Source organism: Phyllostomus discolor, chromosome 11, assembly GCF_004126475.2.
Source record: "Phyllostomus discolor isolate MPI-MPIP mPhyDis1 chromosome 11, mPhyDis1.pri.v3, whole genome shotgun sequence".
Lineage (NCBI taxonomy): Eukaryota > Metazoa > Chordata > Mammalia > Chiroptera > Phyllostomidae > Phyllostomus > Phyllostomus discolor.
The window spans coordinates 75835207-75856605 of NC_040913.2; the positions used below are offsets into that span (position 1 = coordinate 75835207).

At 40.1% G+C, this 21399-nt stretch overlaps 1 protein-coding gene across 1 annotated transcript; it reads left to right on the top strand.

Annotated features, from left to right (window-relative positions):
• Positions 1-512: 512 nt before the first annotated feature.
• LOC114508396 (cytochrome c oxidase subunit 7C, mitochondrial-like) lies at positions 513-9823 on the top strand. Its single transcript, XM_036011106.1, has 2 exons — positions 513-520; positions 8995-9823. The coding sequence occupies exons 1-2, from the start codon at positions 513-515 to the stop codon at positions 9239-9241; spliced, it is 255 nt and encodes an 84-aa protein (XP_035866999.1). The 3' UTR covers positions 9242-9823.
• The last annotated feature ends 11576 nt before the right edge of the window (positions 9824-21399 follow it).

The following is a 21399-nucleotide window of genomic DNA, read 5'->3' on the forward strand; positions in this document are numbered from 1 at the left end:
AATGGGTGTGTTGCCTACCTCAGATCTTTCATAATGCTACTTTTCATCCCTGAATCCTTCATTTAATTTCATTGAGAGGGCTGCTGGATTCCATCCTGAAGTAATTATTTCAAGAATGTTTATGAGTTTTATATTCCTCTGTTGCATGCATGTTTAAGAATACCTTTCTTTTCACTCAAAGACACATTGGTATGGAGTAAAATTCTCCTTTTTACCCCTAGAGAAATCTGTAAACATTATCCATCCTACTTTAAAAGTAAATGATAGAGGGGAGTAAGCCGAAGTCAGCCTCACTGCTTCCCCCTTGCTCTTCCTACCTGTTTTCTGTAGAAGCAGCCCCAGCCTTTGTGGCACCAGGGACTGGCCTCACGGAAGACAGTTTTCCCACAGGTGGGGCTGGGGGGAGCGGTGGAGGATGGGGCTTAGGTGGTCATGAGAGTGACAGGGAGCAAGATGAAACTTCACTTGCCTGCTGCCCACCTCCTGCTGTGCGGCCCAGTTCCTAATAGGCGATGGACCGGTACTGGTCCATGGCCCTGCTAGTTGAGGAACCCTGTTCTACAGAATTTTTCCTTCCCTTGAAGATTACCAGATTAATTGGACTACATCTGAATATTTATTATTCTATTTTATTTTTCTTCTCTTGAAACAGTGTGCTTTTTAGGACAACGTATTCTTGAACGTTTTATTAAATTTGTATATTTTCTCTCATTAAAAATGATTATGTAAGCCCTGGCTGGCGTAGCTCAGTGGATTGAGCGTGGGCTGTGAACCAAAGCATTGCAGGTTTGATTCCCGGTCAGGGTACATGCCCGGGTTGCAGGCCACGGCCCCCAGCAACCGCACATTGATGTTTCTCTCTCTCTCTCTTTCTCCCTCCCTTCCCTCTCTAAAAAAATAAATAAATAAAATATTTTTAAAAAATGATTATGTATACAATGAATTCTGCTTTATTTTGCATTATCTGTTTTCTTTCTAGGGATCATCTTTATCTCCTGGCTCTTCTCCATTTGGTTTATGCGATTTTCCCAAGTCTCTTTTCTATATCCCGAACTCCATTTACCCTACTTACAGCTTCTACCATGGCCCTTTATTCCGGTGAAATGTTTATGGTTATTTTTATTCCTTTCCTGAACTCTCCCATCCTCTTTTTATGCTACTTTATGTTACCTTTGATTTTTTACTTCTTTTTATTTTAGGAGATGTTTTCAAAATTCAGAAGATTCTTTTTATTTTTATTTTACTTCTAGAATAAATAATAGCCATACAATCTTAAGCATACCCATGCTTAGGAAAACACTTTTCTCACTTCTGTGACAAAAGATAGTAATATCTCCCATTTCTCTACCTAAGTCACAGATGTGTTGTGAATATCAAAAATTAATTTTTTACAAAAATATTTCCTCAGCTATATATTACCCTACAAGCATAATGTCTTGTCCAAAAATGGCGCATCACAACACAGAGCAGCACATTGGTTTGTGACCACTATAGAAGTTACTATTGAAAATATAGCCACTACTGGCCATCACTACTAAGAACTTATGTGCTAAACACCATATTTACCACATAGGTTAGGCCATTTAATCTTATTGATAATACAGTGAAATCAGTATTAGAATACATACAGCATACGTTCTATAGATGGGATTACTGAGACTTAGAGAATTTAAGTAATTTGCCCAAAGTCACAGAGTTTGTAAACAGCAGAGCTGGGACCCAAATGAGTGTGTCTGATATCAAGTTCATGCTCTTTACTTCAGTCGAAGCACACATAAAGAGGAGCAAACAAAAAAATAAATTTTTAAAAATTCCATATCCATAAAAAGTTGCCCCAGTAACCTCAATATTATTTACTCATTGGCATTTATTCATATATATTAGGATGGCTTTTCAAAGACTATTTTTAGATGATTTTTAGGTTCACAGAAAAATTCAGTGGCAGATGGGAGATTTCCCATATACACCCTTCCCCCACAAATTTACAGTCTTCCTCACTATCAGCACCTTGCACCAAGCAGTACATTTGTTGCAGTTGGTGAACCTACATAAACACATCCTTATCGCCAGAAGCACATAGTTTGCACGAGCTTTTCTAATTCTCTCCTTTTCCGTATTCTTCCATTTCCTGATTCATTCTATTTCTTTATCGACCCCCCTGTTGAACACCCCGATTGAGAGACAAGTGTGGTAAAGGAATTAGTCTATAAAGGATTTCTCTCCCTCTACCTTCCTTGTCCTTCTGCTAACTACATACATTCTATTGAATTGTTACTTTGGTAGTTTGCTATTTCCTTTTAAATAGTATCTTGCCTAGACATGTGTTGCCATTCTCAAAGGCTTTCGCACCCATTGTGTCATGCAGGTCCCTTAACACCTCACTGGCAAGTTCAAGGAAGCCTGTTTGCCATGCCTTGTGGGAAAGAACAGTTTTGGACACTGGTCTCTGCAGGCTGGCCATTCCTGTTCTTACAGAGAGTTGGCAATTCACCCATCAGCCTTAATTTAAATGTTTCTAATTCGCTAACAATGCAGTTTTCAAAATGAGGTTTGCTATGACATGCCTAGTAACTACAATGCCTTATCAATCTTTTCCCGCTTAGAACCCAGATTCTACACTGGGACTGGAGAGAGCCACGCTCAGACACCACAGGGCAGTCCTTGGAGCTCAGGCATCAGAAACGTACTGACACCACCATCTTGAGCAGTTCATGCAATACATCCATAGGCTTCGTGTCACCTCACCTGGCCACACCTTGGGAGAGGGCCTGAGTCTCCCTGCAATGAGGCGAGCCCTGGGTTGCTGCTCTCCCATCTCACCTCGGAGGTGGCAGCCTCAGTCTAATGCAGACCGGGGCCTCCGGCCACAGCTGTACGTTATGCAGCACTAATGACGCAGTTAATTCCTACATTAGCTGACACATCATTGCTCAAAGTAAAAATTTCCAAGTTGAAACCCTAAGGAAAAAAAAAGTTGAAAAGGCAAAGCCGAGGGTCTGTGAACAAGGACTACATAAGGAGTGTTCGTTCATTCATTCCCAGCTTCTGCTTATTATATTGACAAATACACTTCTTTAATCTCTCCCTACCAGGCCTTGCACACAGCGGCCAAGAGGCTATTTATTAGAGTTTCCTTTTTTTTTTTTCATCCGATGGTTGTAAGGAAGGTTATGGTACAAATACCTCACAGCCAGTATTAAAGGGACATACTGGCAGGAAAAAAAAATTATATAGTCAGTCTTGCTAAATTAGTTTATCTAAAATTGTATGTGTGAGTGATTTTAATCAAAATCTAATTTCCCCTCTTTTTAGAGTAACTGAAATGAGATTTTTCTAATTTACTTTTTGCGGTTCAAGTTTCTCATAATTCTTCTATGGTCGTGACAGCACTGTGAACGTGTCTGGTGCTACAAAGCATTAAAAAAATTAGATTTTCAAATTGATGTGCTAAATTAAAAATGTTTAATGTTTCTCATCAAAAGGCACAGAAGTATGCAAGGGGCTTCAGTAAAGTTAAAGGCACAACATTTTTTTTTCCAACTGTTTCTTTAATTCACAACCCAGGGCAACTGTACTGTGAAAATTAACAAGCTGTAAGTACAGGAATTCTTGTGAGCTGTGTCCTCTGAGAAGGTTCCTTTTAATTTCCTTCCATCCCTTGACATGGTGACCTTAAGGATGTCATAATAAAAGTGGATGATGTTGCCTTGGGTTAGTTTCCTGCTCATTCGCTTGCTGTTGCATATGATGTGGGTTTTGATTTTGGGTTTTTTTTTTTTTCCTTCTTCCCCAGTTGGAGTTTCCAGATGTTATTAAGGCTTGTGAGCCTCTGAGTAATTGTAACTCTCAGGCTTGACTAGCTAATTCCAATGATTTAGAAAATCATATTACTTCTGTAAATTGGCTCCAGTTGTTATATTAAAACCCAAGCTTCTGCCTTCAGTAGATGTCTGCTGCCTAGTGGGGCCGTGGTGCAGCGTACCCCGGGAGCCGGGCATCCAGGCTTTGGAAGGTGCCTCAGCAGGCGAAAAGGCTTGCCAAGGGTTTGGGGTATGCAGCCTGCTACTCAGCCTTTGCAAATGCACTAGATTCTCCCCAGGTAGTATGTGGGAGTTCAGGGTCACATCCTGCTATGAAATTGAAGTCTATTTATTTTTGAAATGATGATGGGTAAGATCCAGTTCTCCAACACCACAGCCTTCTCTGCATTTATCAAATCCAGGCACAATTCCAGCTAGGAGCCAGGCAGCTGCTTCTATAAGGCCCCTCTTTCCATAACTAGCCTGTTATGGATTGTGCAAAGAACTGGGTCTTCATACAGAGGAATGGATTTCCCAAAGGCCCCACAGTGATTCCCAGCAGAGCCAGGCTGAAGACCCAGCTAACCTGTTGTCCGGTCCAATGCTCTGCCTTCCCCATGGAAACACTCTCTTGTCTCCGTGAAGGGAAGAGTCTCTTGGTGCCTTGCTGAGTTCGCAGCAGAGCCCTCGGCCCCAGCCCACACGCAGGTGTGCATACGAATGTCACGGTGGGATGCTCAGTGACCTCAGCCCTCTCTCTAGGTCAGGAACGGAAAGGACGGAGAAGGCAGGAACCATGGCTCCTTCAGCCCCTCAATGACCAAAGCCTTCAACACATTTTTTCACTGAGAATGTAGATCATCCATCTCTTCTCTCTCTCCCATTCACAATTCATTAAACCTCAGCAACTTCTCATACCTTTTCCGCAGATCACTTCTCTCCCTTAGGTGAAACTGAATGCCAATGGACTCTCCAGATACGCAAAACCCTGCTATATAAAACTACTCAAAACATTAACCGTCTGGGTAATAAGGGCTTAATCCATCACAAGGTAAATGTCTCCAGAAAGCATGTGCCTATGAACTCAGATGGTGGAGATGCTGGTGCTGCAAGCTAGGGAAAACAACTGAAAGTCATCCTGGCCTTGAGATGCCCTGGGGCATGCCTCACAGGCAACAGGTTTGGCTTCACTTCTCTGCCAACAGGTAAAACAGCAGGTCAGACGCTCATCTGCCACCTCTTTCTGACAGCATCAGGAGCCATGCAGTTATATGGAGAGATCAGCATGGACTCCATCTTTATGCAGGTGGTCAACACACCCCAATCCACTGGGCTTTTTTTCCTTCACGCTGACGCGACCCTAGCCAGATCCTCCCCCTCTCCAACCCAGTCCCAACAACTCGGTTTAATTTTTGTTTTTAAAGAATTCCATTATTCTTTCTCCCTGCTCTCTTATTGTAGGATTCTCCGTGTATTATTAGGCAATTTCGTGCTTTGTAATAATTCTGTAAATTGTTCCTTTTGTGGAAGCTACAATTAAGCCAAGTAATATTGTCTTGAGGTCATTTCTCCTCAGGAATAATTTAAGCCTAATGAAAAGTCCGTGCCTTTTGCTGTCACCAGTGCTGAGAAGGTGATAGCTTCCGCAGTGAGCGTTAGATATTGAAGCCGGAGGACAAAGGAAAAGCCAGTTCCCCTAGACAATAGCAACATAATTATGAAGGAATTCGTCTCCTCTGCTAGGTGGCAAGCAAGCTGCTCAGATTATGGCTGTTTCTCATTCATCTTTGTTCATTCCCCTATAGTTTATTCATGATAGGGATTCAGTAAATAGTTAATGACTTAATGAAGAATTCAAAAGCATGGTTGTCGGTGGCCATTAGTTATCTCCTAAGCTGTAACGCTTTGTCCTATAGAGACTGGTGTTCTCTGAGTTGTACAGAGCATCTCTGGAGTGGAAAAGTCCTATTCAACGAGGTAAGAATGGGCCCCACCTTCTAGCAGCTACTAAGATAGGAAGGAGCGTAAGAGCACAGGAGCAGAAGGGATGGCCAGTGACTCACGGAGTAAAAGAGATGCAACTCCAAAGAATCTTTTGGAGCTTTTAACTTAAGCTTCAACTTCACGCCGAGTCATGTCACTGGTTCAGGAAGAAGCAAGACTTCCGAATCAATGATGTGAACAGGAAAACACACCCTGCAGAGTCCAGGATTCCAGGGCTGAGTAATGATGCTTATCCGGGAGAAATATGCATCCAGGAAGATCTTGTAAATACCAACTCATCATCACTCAAAACATCATTTATCTCACATACCTTTCAGCGTTGAGACTAGAGGAAAACAAAAGTTCGCTTTTACCTTTGCACCAACAAAACTACACAGAGTATCGTGTAGCTAAGAGGCTGGTGGCTAATGTATTTGTGAAACTGTTCAAGGAAACAAACTGTTGTTAAGACTTTAGAAGCTCATGCTGATATATGAATAATAAAAGCTAATTACTTATCATTCTGATACATTCACACAAAGATCTATATTTGGCAAAACATCTTGGCATCATTTTGTTAGCCTAGCATATTTACTGTGCCCATTCAAAAGTCATAAAAATGGTATTTCTGAAAAAGTATCCCATAATTCAAACTATTCACTGCCCCTCTGTGAGCACAAACCAGGGAGATTTCACTGTAAATCTTGAGGAAATTCTCTGCCTTAGAAAGTGCTCGTGACCGGTGCTTTACGTGGTGTTAAGTACGAGAGCTGAGAAGTGCTAATGAGTCCCAGAGTTTGAGACCATTAGAGCCAGATGAGCAAACTCGGATCACTCGCTCCGACCCCCAGTGGTACTGAGGAAGTCATCTCAAAGGAGTCAAATAGTTTGCTGAAAATCAAAGAAACAATAGATTGTAGAGTTGGGACTTGAATCCTTGTGCCTCCCACCGCCCCGAACTACTGTTTAGAAGACCGCAGTTCCGGGGCTTTATGCTGCTGGCCTTTAATCTGTAACAGTGACTCTGGAATAACAGGAGGCTGCTGTGGGACAGAGGTCCCCACTGGTTGCGGTACCCTGCGTGCACAATGGCATTGCCTGCCCCCGTTCTCTTCTTCCGTAGAACAGCTAGACATAGTGTATTCCTCCTTTTCTAAAGCATAGCGTATGCTGCTCTGCCCGCCATGCGCCTGTTTTGTGGATGGGTCCAACATACAGAGGAAGCTTCCTTCTTTTCTTGATAGTTACAAGGGGAGATAATGTGTTCTTTTCCACCTTAGCCCCAAAGCAATTTGTTGACAAGTCCAGAATAGACCCCTGTGGTAAAGTTAAATGCAAAGACTCTCTGGGTAGCAGGCAGCTCCCTTTCAATGACAGCTTCGCTGTGCAGTGCCAAGCGGAGCACCTGCCTTTCTCCCTGCTGTTTGCATTGGGCGGGCAGCCAGCACAAACCTGCCTTGGTGATGTTTCAGGTCAGGCATTATGTCAGGACTTCCCCACACAGCCCGTGCAGGGAGGGTGGGCTGCATCCTGCATGCTTGTAACTAGGTTCAAAAAGAAGGAATCTAAAAGAAGGAGGCACTTTGGGGACTGTGGCCCAAGGATAAAGCCTGTAAGATGGCAAAAGAGACCAAAGTATGGCCCATTGACATGTATGGCATTGAAAAAGAAAATTATTCTGTAGGGTGATGGGATGAATGGAGAACCAAATGGAATTGCATTTAAGGCTATAGTGACTCTCGCCTTGTCATTCCTTCATTCAGGAGATTTGCGCCATTAAGCTCCTTCCAGTGGCAAAGTATCTGCTAGGAAGTAGGTGAGAAAATAAAAGCTAATACACCCTAGGTTCTATTCTCAGGAAATTTAAAATCTGGCAGAGTAGGAAAGATATATACAAATAACCTCTAAGCACAGTAAAATATGACCTAGAAACAGAGTCCTTTTCTAATTTAAAGGCAGCAGAGGGTATTTTTTCTTATTTGGGATAATAGGAAAGACTTAAAGAAAAAAAGTGAGTTTGTTTAAGAAGTAGAATTCCTATAGATCAGGGGAAATAAATGCATTTTTGACATTTAGTGACCAGAATAAACCAAAGGCGAACACAGGCTGTGGAGGACCAGGAGAGAACGAGGACCTTACTCTACCTGCAACAAGGCTGTCTGTAGCAGAGTCAGCAAGTTCAGTCTGAGGACAGAGGCTTGGCCAAGATGGGAAGTGCCTCGTGTATTTAAATGAGAAGCATTTTCTTTCATTGGGAGATTCCAAAGGTTTTGATTGAAAGGGTGACGGCATTGTCTAAACTTCCACCAAGACTAGCAGAGGAGAAAGGAAGGAACAAGACAGAAGGGAAGAAAAAAATAAAGAAGAAGAAGACAAGGGGGAAAGGAGATTGTGTGGGGTGAGGTTCATGGTGAAAGGGGGGAAAAGATACGAGAGAGGTGTCAGAGGTGATAATGATGGCGAGCTAACCTGAGACAAGGGAAGACAGATGCATAAGAGCATAGATGAAAGTCATCTCAGAAAACGGCAGGCTCAGGAAGCAAGGGGTAAGTCCAAAGGAAATAGCCAAAGATGTAATGGCTATGACATGAAAATTCTAGAGTGGCAACCAGGCAGGATAAAATAGTTGGGGCTCAAACTGGCAGATAGAAGAAAAGGCCAGGAGAAGTACTCTGAGTCAACAAAAAGAGGGAAGGAGGGTAGCCATCATGGTATACAGACTCCAGTGTCTGATGACATCACAATCGTTGGTTGGACAGATTAAAAAAAGAGAGAGAAAAAATAGAAAAGGAGAGTAAATTTAGTGAGCTCCATTCACCAACTCCCTTTGTATCCAGGGTGGAAGATAGGAAAGCTTAAACCAGCCAACAGCAATGGTAATGGAAAATAAACAGCCAAGTATAAAAAAGGAGCTCTTCGTGCAACCTGTCAACTCATCGGGCACAGGAGAAATGGGAGCAGGGAGACTACAGTCCACAATGGCTGAGATGATACTGATGACATTGATTTAAAACAATAAGCAGATCAATAATAAAAGCTAGTGTGTAAGAGGAAAGTGACAAATTCGGTCTGAGTGATACTGAGTTTGCGAGGCTAGTGCTCTGTTCGGACGGTGACATCTGCCAAATGAAATGTACGAATTTAGCTTAGGAGAGGAAATGTGTACAAAAGATTTAGACTTCAGGTGATAGCACCATTTTTCCCCTTTCAGTTTAAGCCCATTTCGTGAGGCTTCCAACAGCAAAGTGTTGGGACAGAGTATTCGGAGATTCACAACCTCTGCGGTCCATAGGAGCCGCTGTGAGGAAGGTCCAGGGAAGAATCTGCCGTTTTCAGTGGAAAAGAAGTGGTGGTTCCCAGCTATGAAGACTGTGTATGTTGGATCTAGATTTGCTACACCTTTTTTTATAGTAAGTCACCAACTGCTAAAAAACAAGGATGTTTCAGTTAATCCATGAGACAGATATGAAGAGGAGCATTTTAAGAGGTGCAGTCTCTTTGAAAAATGGATCAAACTGTTGACCTTCAACAACACACTAGCTGTGTTTGTAAATAAGCTTATGGCATGAATCCTTCATGCTTCTTCTCTGAAATATAAAATGTGACAACTGGGCATGTGTGTACTTTTTTTTATTTGAGTGTTATCCCAATATCAAAACATATGTGATTTAGCTTGTTACTTGGTCTTAAATTCTGAGATTTTATTTAATTATTAATCGCTAGGTCATGACCTTGTTGGTGCTTTCTGTTATAAAAGAGAAATGCAAACTTGACTTTAAGTCTATACTAATTCCCCTTTTATTTAAAGGGGGAGAGAAAATTTTATTTTTAGTCTTCCCCTTTACTTTGAAGGAGTACATGGCTTTTTGTCCATGAGCGATAAGGGGAAAACCGGTGGTATATACAGATTAAAGTACAAGAACTTCACTTTTTCCCTCTAGACCTATACCCTAAAACCAGAATTTTTGTCTTAATAAATGTGCCACTCACCAATAAGAGTCTTGTTTAGATTGAATAAAAGGGCCATATTTGAAATGGAATGCAATAGCACGTGAGATAGAACACAAGAAATCATTACCAGTCATTCTGGAGCTTTGGCTAGCAGAGATGTGTTCAAAGACAGCCCTCACTGGAAATTGTATCAGTGAATCGTTACATGAGTAGTGAAATGCTACTTGCCACTTAAAGCAGAGTGACTTCATTCCCAGGGCTTTGTACTGGGAATAGGAAAAAGTAATTAGCTGCTGAATATTTCAGTCTCAATGTGGTCACTTTTGGAGTATCAGTGGTGTTACAAGAACACCGTAAAGCAGGTGTGTAAACTGGTGGTCTGGCCCGACTGGCCACCAGACTTGGGTGCGTGTGTTAGGGGAACAGGGAGGGGAATGCTATGCTGTTTTTAAACAGTTATGTAGAACTAGCATATTCACTTATTATTCACATAAAAATCTATATTTCTGAATTCTTGAAAAAAATGATTTAGACTTCAAAGGCATGCACACATTGGTTATGGCTGAAACCAGAAGTTGTGGAGAGAGACAAAAAAATAATGAGTGATCTCAAATTTAAAGACCTAAGTCAGTACATGGGAACCACAGTGAAGTGACCGAAAGAGCTAATGAATGAGGCTGTCCTGAAGGAGATTGTACCGTATAATGACATGCAACCGATCCAAGAAAAGATACTTTGGAATCTTAAAAGGACAGAATGATTCCTAAAATGAGCTATATTTCCTACTTCTGGAACAGTATATATATCCTATTTATATATATAAATTACTTTATTGTTGTTTGGTTACAGTTGTCTGCATTTTCTCCCCACACCTCCCCACCACCCCAGCCAAACCCACCTCCCTCCCTTGCTTCCACCCTCCCCCTTAGTTTTGTCCCTGTGTCCTTTATAGTAGCTCCTGAAAACCCTTCTCCCCACTGTCCTCTCCCCGCTCCCCTCTGGCTGTTGTTAGATTGTTCTTACTTTCAATGTCTCTGGTTATATTTTGTTTCCTTTTTTCTTTTGTTGATTATGTACTTCTGGAACAGTTTTTGTCCATAATATGATAAACAAATCCTAGGTTGTTGAAATTAAGAATTGATTTTTATTAGACTGAAGAGCCATATCTAAGGAAGGTACCGATGAGAGGAGGAGCAATGGAAAGGCAGATAGATGTTGAATGTCTCCGTCCAGAGTGTCTGATCCTTCTCCATGGCCCCTGGGAAGAATGACGCATACTGTGCAATGGACAACAGGGACATTTCAGGCACAGAAAGTCTCCTGCTTATGTACCTAGGCACAGCTGGACGCCTTCTGGTTACAATTTTCTTCCTCATTCAGTCTTTTGACAGGGAGAAGATACGCTGTCAAATGGAAATGAATATTTATTCCCTTTGGTCATTGTATTTCTCATTAGAAATTAATAAATTGCTGTTGTGTATAACATATCAGTGTCTTATGAACTTTGTGTTCTGAGTCTTCCAGCATGGCCAAGTTCAGTCACTTCTGGACACCAAAGAAAAGATCAAGTACCTGGGTTTGCAGGGCTGAGAGCCAGAGGCCGGACCATGGCCATGCAGCAAGTTCACGGCAGTCTGAAAGAGCCCTCAGGAGCCAGGCAGGTGACATCCTTCAACTAGGTGATCCGCATGTCCTGTGCTGAACCACACCACACATTTTCAAAAATTAAATTGAAATGTAATAAATTTTTGCTAACTTTCCAAGATGAGAAATAAATGAACTTTCAAACTGCCAATGAAAGCATTAAAAACCTTTCTTTCCTGTAGTGACTGAAAGACAATCATTGGCAGCTCAGTATAAAGAGCATGCGTCCTGGAGGTCCACGGCTGGGCTTCCCACTCAGCTCTGCACTTACCGGGGGCGTGACCTCGAGATAGTCACTTCACGTCTCCTTCAGTTACAGTGAAACTGATGAGGTATTTAGGATAGTATTAAACAACTTAAATTAGTATAAAATTATTGTCATTAAATCTCTATTACTATTATTTACGGTGAGGTAAGTAATAATATTTATTTCATAGAGTTCAACGAGTTAGTATTTGTGAATATTTCAAATAGCAGCCACTGAAATTTTTAAAAACCGCCTATACTAAGTGGTAACAAGGAGGCAGAGCAATCGGACCCCTCGTAGATTACAGGTGGGAATGCAAAATAGTAGAGCAACTTTGGAAAACACCTTGGCAGCTTCTTATAAAATTAAAATTAACCAGATGACCCAGCCATCTCATTCCTAGTTATTTACACAAGAGAAATAAACATAGGTTCACATAAAAATCCGTATGCAAATATTTGTAGGTGCTTTATTCAAAATTGCTAAAAACTGGAAACAACTCAAATGTTTTCAGCTGGCGAGTGGATAAACACACTGTAGTATATCCATGTAATTGAATACTAGTCAGCAATAAAAAATAAAAAATAAACCCTACTCACCCACACAACAACATAACTCACAAGTGCATTATGCTAAGTAAAAGAAGCCAGACTCCAAGTGTATGTACTGCGTGATCACAGTCCTGTGGCACCGTGGGGAAGGCGAAGCTGCGGGGGCAGAAAACAGCCCAGTGGCTTGCAGAGCCTGGAGGCTGGGTGTGCACTTGCTGCAGAGCACTACAAGGGAGTCTATAAGGAGAGGGGTGATGAATCTGTTCTGGATGGCGTTGTTTACAACTGCTGTATGCGTTAAAGAAAACTCATAGACCTGTACACCAAAAATAGTGCATTTCGCCTCAATAAAAATATACAGGGAGACAGATAGCCTAGGAAACAGAAAAAAAAAAACCTATGTCAGGCATATAGTAATACAGTAAATGTGATAGAAATGATTGTTAAATAAAAAATTAAACTTTCTTTCTTTGACATGTTTTGTATAAAAATACAGCTCTCTGAAAAAATGTTGGTAGTATTCTTATCTTTGTAGTCATTATAAGGGTAATAACTGGGGTAGGTTGTTACATAAGTAATTCATGTTCCGGTGGGGTCATGTGGGGTTGGGGGGGATTTTAAAATGCACACAAGTAAAAGAAAGAAACAATCACCCCAAAATGCAGCATTTAAAAGTAGCCACAATTGAAAACTCACAGCCTGCCAGACTTTTTGTTAGAGATGAAAAAAATCATTTTAACAGAAAATAAATTAGGAAATAGCTTCAATCAGAAAATAACTTCATACAATACATTCTCTTTTGAAATGACTTCTTACCAATATATGCTGCAAAAGTATAAATCTGGATCATCACTTTCAATGATTGTTGATTTATACTGCCCAAGTCTCTGTTGTTGAACATTTAATTTGACTCTAACTTCTGGTAGCATCAGCCAACCTGTGTGGAACATCCTTTGTATATTCAATGCATCTTTAGGCATACAACATTATTTCTCCATTGTAAATTCCTAGAATTACTGTATTTTAAAATGTACATTATATGATATTTCATTCCTATTGCCAAATTGTCCTTTAGAAGATTATATAAATTACCTACAGCAACTGTGAGAAATAATTGGGGCTGTGTTTCCATGGTCCTTTTCCTTCGAGATCTGACAGATCCTTTTTCGGAACCACTTCATAGATTATAAATATTCATTTTTTAATTAAAAGATTATTAAACCCTGGGGAAAGTGGTGGCAGGAAAATGGTGACAACTGTACTTGAAAAACAATAAAAAATAAAAATTAAAAATTAAATTAAATTTTAAAACAGATTATTAAGCCAACCTTAAACATTATGAAAATGTGCTACATTTTTATTGGGTAGCAAGTGATGTAAAACATAACTAAGAAGGTAAATCCTCTGAGCATCAAAAGTTACTTTTGGATTATTTAAGGTTATCACCTACATTACTGCTGGCTGCCTTTACTCTTAGGGAAGAGTGGCTTCATTTTGTAGATAAGGACGCTCCCTAGAAAAAATGGTAGTGTTCTGTTATGAGTGTCTCTAAAACAACCAATCATGACACTTTCCAATCTGGTTTTACTGATTAGCATATTTATACATGGTCTTGAGTTACTCATCACAGTGGTCTTTGACTTCCAGGCAGGACCTTAAATCACTGACAAACTACTTTCCTCCAAGGAACAAAAGTGTATATTGTCCACATTTCTTTGGTGTATTTAAATCAAATATCTTTAGAAACCAATGAAGAAACACCACACATTACAATTTTCCTGAAGCTATAAACAAACTAAAATCTGAATTTCATTTTGCACAAAAGATTATTCTTTACTTTGTAAGACACTTATTTCATTCCCACACTCCAATCCCTTATTAAACCCAGACATGGTTTTACAAGTCACCTCTGGACTTGTTTCCAGTAACAATTGGTCAAGAGGAGAGAAAGTCAGTTGAATTTTCAACAGCCATAAAAATCAGAAATATACTTAGCTCAGACAGGAAAACTGGGTCACTTCAGGAAAATGACCTGTGCAACTGCTAGCCTGCAATTTTCTTAAGAATATATTACTTAGAAGATCTTGAATTGTTTTCCTTAAAACTTGAACACTCTAAATAATTAGATTTTAATTCATCCGACGTTAATATAACTAAGAAGATTTATTTGTTAATTACCACACTGAGCTGGAAATAATAACCTGATAAGGATATTTGTGCAATACATTCATTAATTACATAACACAATCTGGTTTCTCAATTCGTGTACATTAACATCCAAATAGGTACCGGGAGTGGCTGTTAGATGATGGAGAAACCTACAAGCTCCTGCAATAAGTCACCATTGTCGTGGAAGGGTGAGGCGCAGTCCCTTTGTGACAGAGGGACCTCATGCTTGCGTGTGACAGAACAAAGGCTAGACTGAACAGAATGAGTACCTGTCCCTCCTGGCTGGTCCCTGGGCCCTATAGTATCATTGTACCTTGATCGTTGAAACGTGTCAACTCCATATACTCTGAGAAATTGACTTGAGCTTAAATACACGAGCTGTTTAGAAAGTGTTGGTGCCCATATGAGTAAATCATAATGGCAGACATCACTCAAATAATTAGAAAGAGTGATATATCCTAATTGTTCAACTGTCTCCTGAGATGAGTGAGGAATGGATGACATTTGGATGGAGCCAATCACCTGTGAAAGAACCTAAAAATTCCAATGCTGAAATCTCCTTTTGTGGGCCTTGGAAACTTCCCAGGCCTCTTGTGCCTCCCATAAGAGAAGCAACATCTTCAACTGCCTTCAGCTCTACCTTTGTTGGAACCGGTTGAGAAATCTGAAAGCAATGCACTTGGGATTGAAATAAGAATAAACGACTGGGGCTGTGGAGGAAATGAGAGAGGGGTGCCTAGCCGTAAATTTCCTAGAACCAAATATGCAAGAAAAAATAGCATTGCTTCATAATTACCTTTTTCAATAGTTCAGTGTTTCATCTCGCCTTCTGTTTTCTTTCCATTACAGTATATCTTTCTTAGATATTTATTCACAGCATGTTTGTCTCCAGACTCATGAAGTCTTAGAGCTGAGAGGTGTCTTGGCATTCACGTAAATAAAATCCTTCATTTTACAAGGTGTTCCAAGGGCCTGCGGGACTGATAGGACAAGTCATGGAGAGAAACGGGCAGCCCTCTGTCTCCCGAGCCCCGACAGCACACATGACCTCTTTTCACTGTTCCAGCTTTCAAGTCTGATGTTACTTGTAAAGCCTTAAGGGAAGGAGACCTTCACTCCTCCAAAGATACTGCTGAGAGTCCCCCAGAACTTCTCAACTGTGTTTTGAAAGTGAAAAAAAAAAATTTGACAAACTTCGTGAACATGGAAAAGTAGCCAGGTCAGGCTCATAAGCAAAGAAAATGACTTTGGGAAAAAAATGCTTTCTGCATCTAATTATATCATCTTACATCTCCTGTTAACATTCCCTGAACGAGATCACCTTCAAATTCTTACACTGAATCTTCAATTTCAAGCAAAAACAAGCTGTTGATAGTCATCAATATAGTAACAAGGAAATACTTTTAGGATAAAATGGAACTTTGGGGGGTAAAAATCTCACACTAAAAATGTTTACTCCCTGGATTAGCACTCCTGGAGACTAGCCATTTACATAACCTAAAATGCTTAAACTTTTAAAAAAGAAACAGCTAGAGATATATTCATTCTGCTTTTAATTGTATTGTGAAATTTAATACATATCTTGTGTATTGAATGACCCAAATGGTGTAAATCATGGTACCTGCCCCCACGAATTTATAAACCAATATAGAAGCTGAGTGTAATATAGAGCAACTAGGTCTAACAGGGGCGTCCATCCTTTTGGCGTCTCTGGGCCACACTGGAAGAAGAGTTGTCTTGGGCCACACATTAAAGACACCGGCACTAACAGAAACTGAGAAGCAAAAATAAAAAGGTTTTAAGTAAATTGACGCTTTTGTGTTGGGCCACATCCATAGCCATCCTGGGCCTCGTGCAGCCCCTGGGCCACAGGCTGGACACCGCTGGTAGGATTTCCAAGAGGAAAGAGGGGTCGCTCTACTGAGGTGACAAGAAACTACTTCCTAGCAGAGGTAGCATTTATGCTGGGCCTTGGAGAACAAGATTTGGCCAAGAGACTGATGGATACAGCATTTCAGATAAAAAGAACACTAAAACACCAATACAAAAGAACCTTTGCACCCCGATGTTCATTGCAGCACAATTTACAATAGCTAGGTGCCAGAAGCAACCTAGATGCCCATCAGTAAATGAATGGATCAAAAAACTATGGTACATTTACACAATGGAATTGTATGCAGCAGAAAGAAAGAAAGAGCTCCTACCCTTTGCAATAGCATGGATGGAGCTGGAAAACATTATGCTAAGCGAAACAAGCCAGGCAGTGAAAGACAAATACCATATGATCTCACCTTTAACAGGAACCTAAACAACAAAACAAAGAAACAAGCAAAATATAACCAAAGACACTGAAATAGAGGACAGACTGACAGGGACCAGAGGGGAGAGAAGAGGGAATTTCAGGGGAGAATGGGAAGGGTTTACAGGAACAAATTTAAAGGACACATGGACAAAAACTAGGGGGAGGGTGGTAATGGGAGGGAAGTGGGGAGGGTTGGGTGGGTGGGCTGGAATGGGAGTAAAAAGAAGAAAACTGTACTTGAACAATGATTAAAATAATATAAAAAAGCAATAAAGTAACAAAAAATAAATTTACTCAGGAAAAGAGATTAATAAACTTTTATCTTCTTTAAGAAAAAAGAACAGGAAACTGTAGGGTTTACTTAACAACAGATGAGCTTTCCTGATGACTTCATTCTATGATGCTCGAATGTGCGCAGTGGGAAAAAAGATAGCAGTTAATTTGAAGACACTTTGTGGAGGGTATTAAGAGTCAAACTTTGGAGGGTTTCTTTTTTTTGTTTTATTTTGTTTTGTTTTGTTTCTTAATTAGGTGGGTATTTCAGGCCTCAGGAAGGTTAGGATACATTTATAGAACATTTGTTCCATTTACAAAGCTTTGCTCCAGTGGAGTTTGCATCCTGTTTGTAGTTTCATTGCTTTATCGATTAGCTAACAATTACCTCATTATGTTTGGGTAGACAGGAATCAAGGAGCCTGCGTTCTATTTTGGTGTGGTTGAAAGCTCATCCAAAAACTTGTTTCCTTTTATAAATACCCAGGACCTTAGTTTAAAGGTAGGTTCGGTCATCCTTTACCTAGCCAAGAAGCTTTGAGAGTTAATAGATTAAGTTTCATCATTTAATTGAGCTTCCTTTTTATATAACCTTCCAAATATTTTAGTGGCTGGCACTGTCACCACTTTAAACAATGACACTAAGGTGTTCCAGATCCAGGATATTTGGAACCTCAGCCTAGAGTCTCAGAAGAAACCACCCCCTCAACTCAGAGCCTGAGGACTGCTATGACCCTGAGTGGGGGCCAGGCTTTTCTGAACATTTTCCTGGATCCCACCCTCTCTGGGATCTGTTCTCCAGGGTGGTAGAGGACTAGTCAATACATCTGTGACATGTCAGTTTCTTTTGCCACTACGGTGAAATTCCTCAAATGACTCAGTTATTGGCACATGTTATCTCCACACCAAACCACAGGAAATTCACCCCTGTACCATTCTTCCACATTCAGCCGCCCATCGGTCTGAACTCACCCGAACATGGACAAAAACTTCTCTGTCCTTTAGAATTGACCCTAGACTGTCAGCCCCTTTGCTGAGCATTTCATGGCAATTCTATTCACCCCTCTTCCTCCTACATCAGTCTTCCCTAGCTCCCCAGCATATTATGCTGCCGAAGGAGCTGAAACTTCTGGAAAAACAAAGGTAAAAAGCCCCCCTAGGAGAACTAAGCAAATCATGGTCTACCCATTGCTAAAAAAGCCTTTGGCCCCTGAAGTTCAGATAGAATACAACTATTTAAGCTATATTTTCAAAGAAAGGGCAGCACTTTCTACCATGTTCTAATTGTTCTTCATAAAAGTCCACTCCTCCTCGTAGACATCTAGTCTCATCTGCTTAGTGTTGTACAATTTAATTTAAATGTTGGATATCACATAATAATGGGTAGAATGCTTAACTCTGTCCTGTACCAACTGCATTACATGCTAAATATCTCTAGTATCAGTTAATACACTACCAAATACTGAGCAAGTTGCAAAGTAAATATGAGATGACTTCTGTATCCTGAACTAGAGTAGAGACTCTATATTGTTTCCTCCCCAAATCAATGCTAGAATAATCTAGACAGTTATTTTCAACTCCAGGGGGCAAAGTAATAGCAGTTATCTTTATGGGTGTGTAATGTATACTATTGACAAAATTACCCTGTAATTGCTATGTGAAGTCAAGGTAATTACATAGCAATTGTCCTGTAATTATTGGATTCTGTATCTGATTTATAAACTGCAATATGAACTACATGGTAATTAATACTAGGTTTTTCTGCTGTAAGTTAGCTATTATTCATTAGTTTGTTAGTAAATCTTGCATTCATACAGATCAGTGTGTTTTAAAATAGCAATCAGTATTTAAACCTCTAAGGTAATCTAACTTATGCATTAAATAACTCCAAAAACTCGTGTACAGCTGTATATGGTTTGATAACATTAACCAAAGAAGTGTTCAAACATGATCTTCATCCAAATGACAATGTTTAAAAAATACACGTCCGCACCCACCCACACACACCCATATATATGTATTTATAGTTCTTATTTGTTTATTCCTGTAAACCACCACCAGTTCCACATCTGTTCCTACCAAGCTGATGAATGTGAAGTGTTGCTTACTACAAAACCAATGAGTAAAAAAATCCTATCAAATACCACTCAGAATGCTTTCATACAGCTGTCTTCAACTTCGATCATTTGTTGTAATCACCTAGGGAGCTTTAAAACACTGACACCTGGACCCACCCCAGAGGGCCTGATTTCATTGGCCTGGGGCAGAGCTGGGGCATTAGGATTTTCAAATCTCCCTAGGTGACTACGGTATATAACCCAGATAATTTTTATTCGCAGCCCAGGATGAGAGCCATTGGCTTTGAAATATCACTGGAGAAAGACCTAAAGGTTACTGAATATTTGCAATTTCCAGAACTCTGAAGCTAAGTTTTGTTGTATAGCTCGCATTTTGGGACAGTAAAGTCAAAGGACTTTAATTATAATACCATTGGTAATAAAGCTCATTTGGCTTGACTACCTTGCCTAATGTATTCTATAACACATGTTAATTTAATTATTTGCTTAAAAGTGCTAGCAAAGTATACATGTACATAGTTTAAAAAGTCAGATAATGCCAGGGGGTTTATAGGGGAAATCAATAGTTCCTGGTCTGATTTTGCCACCTCTAGGGATCATAATCCCTAGAGACAATATGAACTGTTTTAGCTGCACCTAAATATTAATATTGTTATATCTCGATTTTATAATTTGATACTTTATCATTTGATGTCCTACTCACCCAAGTCATCCCCATCACACATAAACACACATAGCACACACCCTCTACCAACCTTCCAAAACACTTAAACCACAATGTTCCTTAAATCAGTAGTTAATGCTTATAATGCCTATTTATGGTGGCAAGTAGCTTGACCACTGAAACTTGTACTACAGTACTATTTGCAATTGTTTCATGGAGAGGTATATTTGTTCACTATTACATATGCCTATCAGTAATTCCTTCCCCCAAATATTCAACAGAATTCTGAAACATTTTTAATAATAAAAAGATAATGATGATTGAGCATTTACATACCAGAAACTATTTTAAGCACTCTACATGTATTAATTTAATGTTCACCTCAGCTCTATAAAGTGGCAATATTATTTTCGTTCTGCAAAATAGATAAGAGTTACATAGCCCTGGTTGGTGTGGCTTAGTGTATTCAGCACAAACCTGTGAACCAGAGGGTTGCAAGTTCGATTCCCAGATCAGGGTGCATGCCTGGATTGCAGGCCAGGTCCCCAGTGGTGGGTGAGCAAGGGGTAACCACACATTGATGTTTCTCTTTCTCCCTCCCTTCCCCTCTGTATAAAAATAAATAAATAAATATTTTTTAAAAAAAGTTAAATAATCTGGCTGCACTGTTAGTAAGTGATGAAACTGGGTTGAAACCCAGGCATTCTGGCATCTTACGGCTGAGTTCTTAACCCTCACATGATGCAGGCAAATAAACAGTTAACCATCAAGCCTTTGATATCCCTGCCTGGTGTTCCTCCAATGTAGATGTGTTGCCTTTCAAATTCCACACAGTTACTTGCCTGGGACTTTCACTCACATCACGGGAATGCCTCTCCCCTCTCCCCATCGGTCTCTTGTTTCCTGGACCGTATATCCTACTCTTTCTCATTCTAGGCCTTCATTTAGGAGAATGCATTTTCTAGTAAATTCCTGATGAAAGGAAAAGGGAGGTGAAATTTTTAAGGTGCAAGAATCTAAAGTGTCTTTTTACTTTGCATACACCGTTAATAATTTGGCCAGTCTATTGATTTCCTCTTGCTTTTGTAACAAATTACCACAAACTTGGTGGCTTAAAACACAATTTATTATCTTACAGTTTTGGAGGCCAGCAATGTAAAATAGAACCACTTTCCTTTGAATAGTTCCGGTGGAGAATCCACTTCCCTGCCCACTCCAGCTTCCAGAAACCACCTACTTCTTTGGCTTGTGGGTCCTTTCCCCTATCTTCAAAGCTAAAGCTGGCATCTTTAAACCCCTTTCTCTCTATCAGTCTGCTTCGTCTTCACATTGTCCGCTTACCTTGCCATGCCGCTCTAGAGAGGGCTTTGTATAAGGGCTGGTAGGAGTACCTGGCTGGCAGAAGACACTTGATATATGTTCACTTCCTTTCCCTGCTGATTTTGAAGACCAAATATGTTACATGTAAATATACATCACCAGCACTTTGAAAATACAGGCTACTTCACAAATATAAAACAGTACTTTCCTCAGTGAATGAGAAACCTGTATCCAAGAGCAATCCTGTATATCAAGTTGTCGATAATCATTGAACTTTCTCTTTATCTTTGATAATCGTTCTCAAAAATTGTGTGCATAAGAATCTTTTAGGTGCTTATACAACAAATAGATTCCTTGCTTCCACCCCAACCTGAGCCAGAATTTTCCCAGGAACACCAGGAATCTGTATTTTCACAA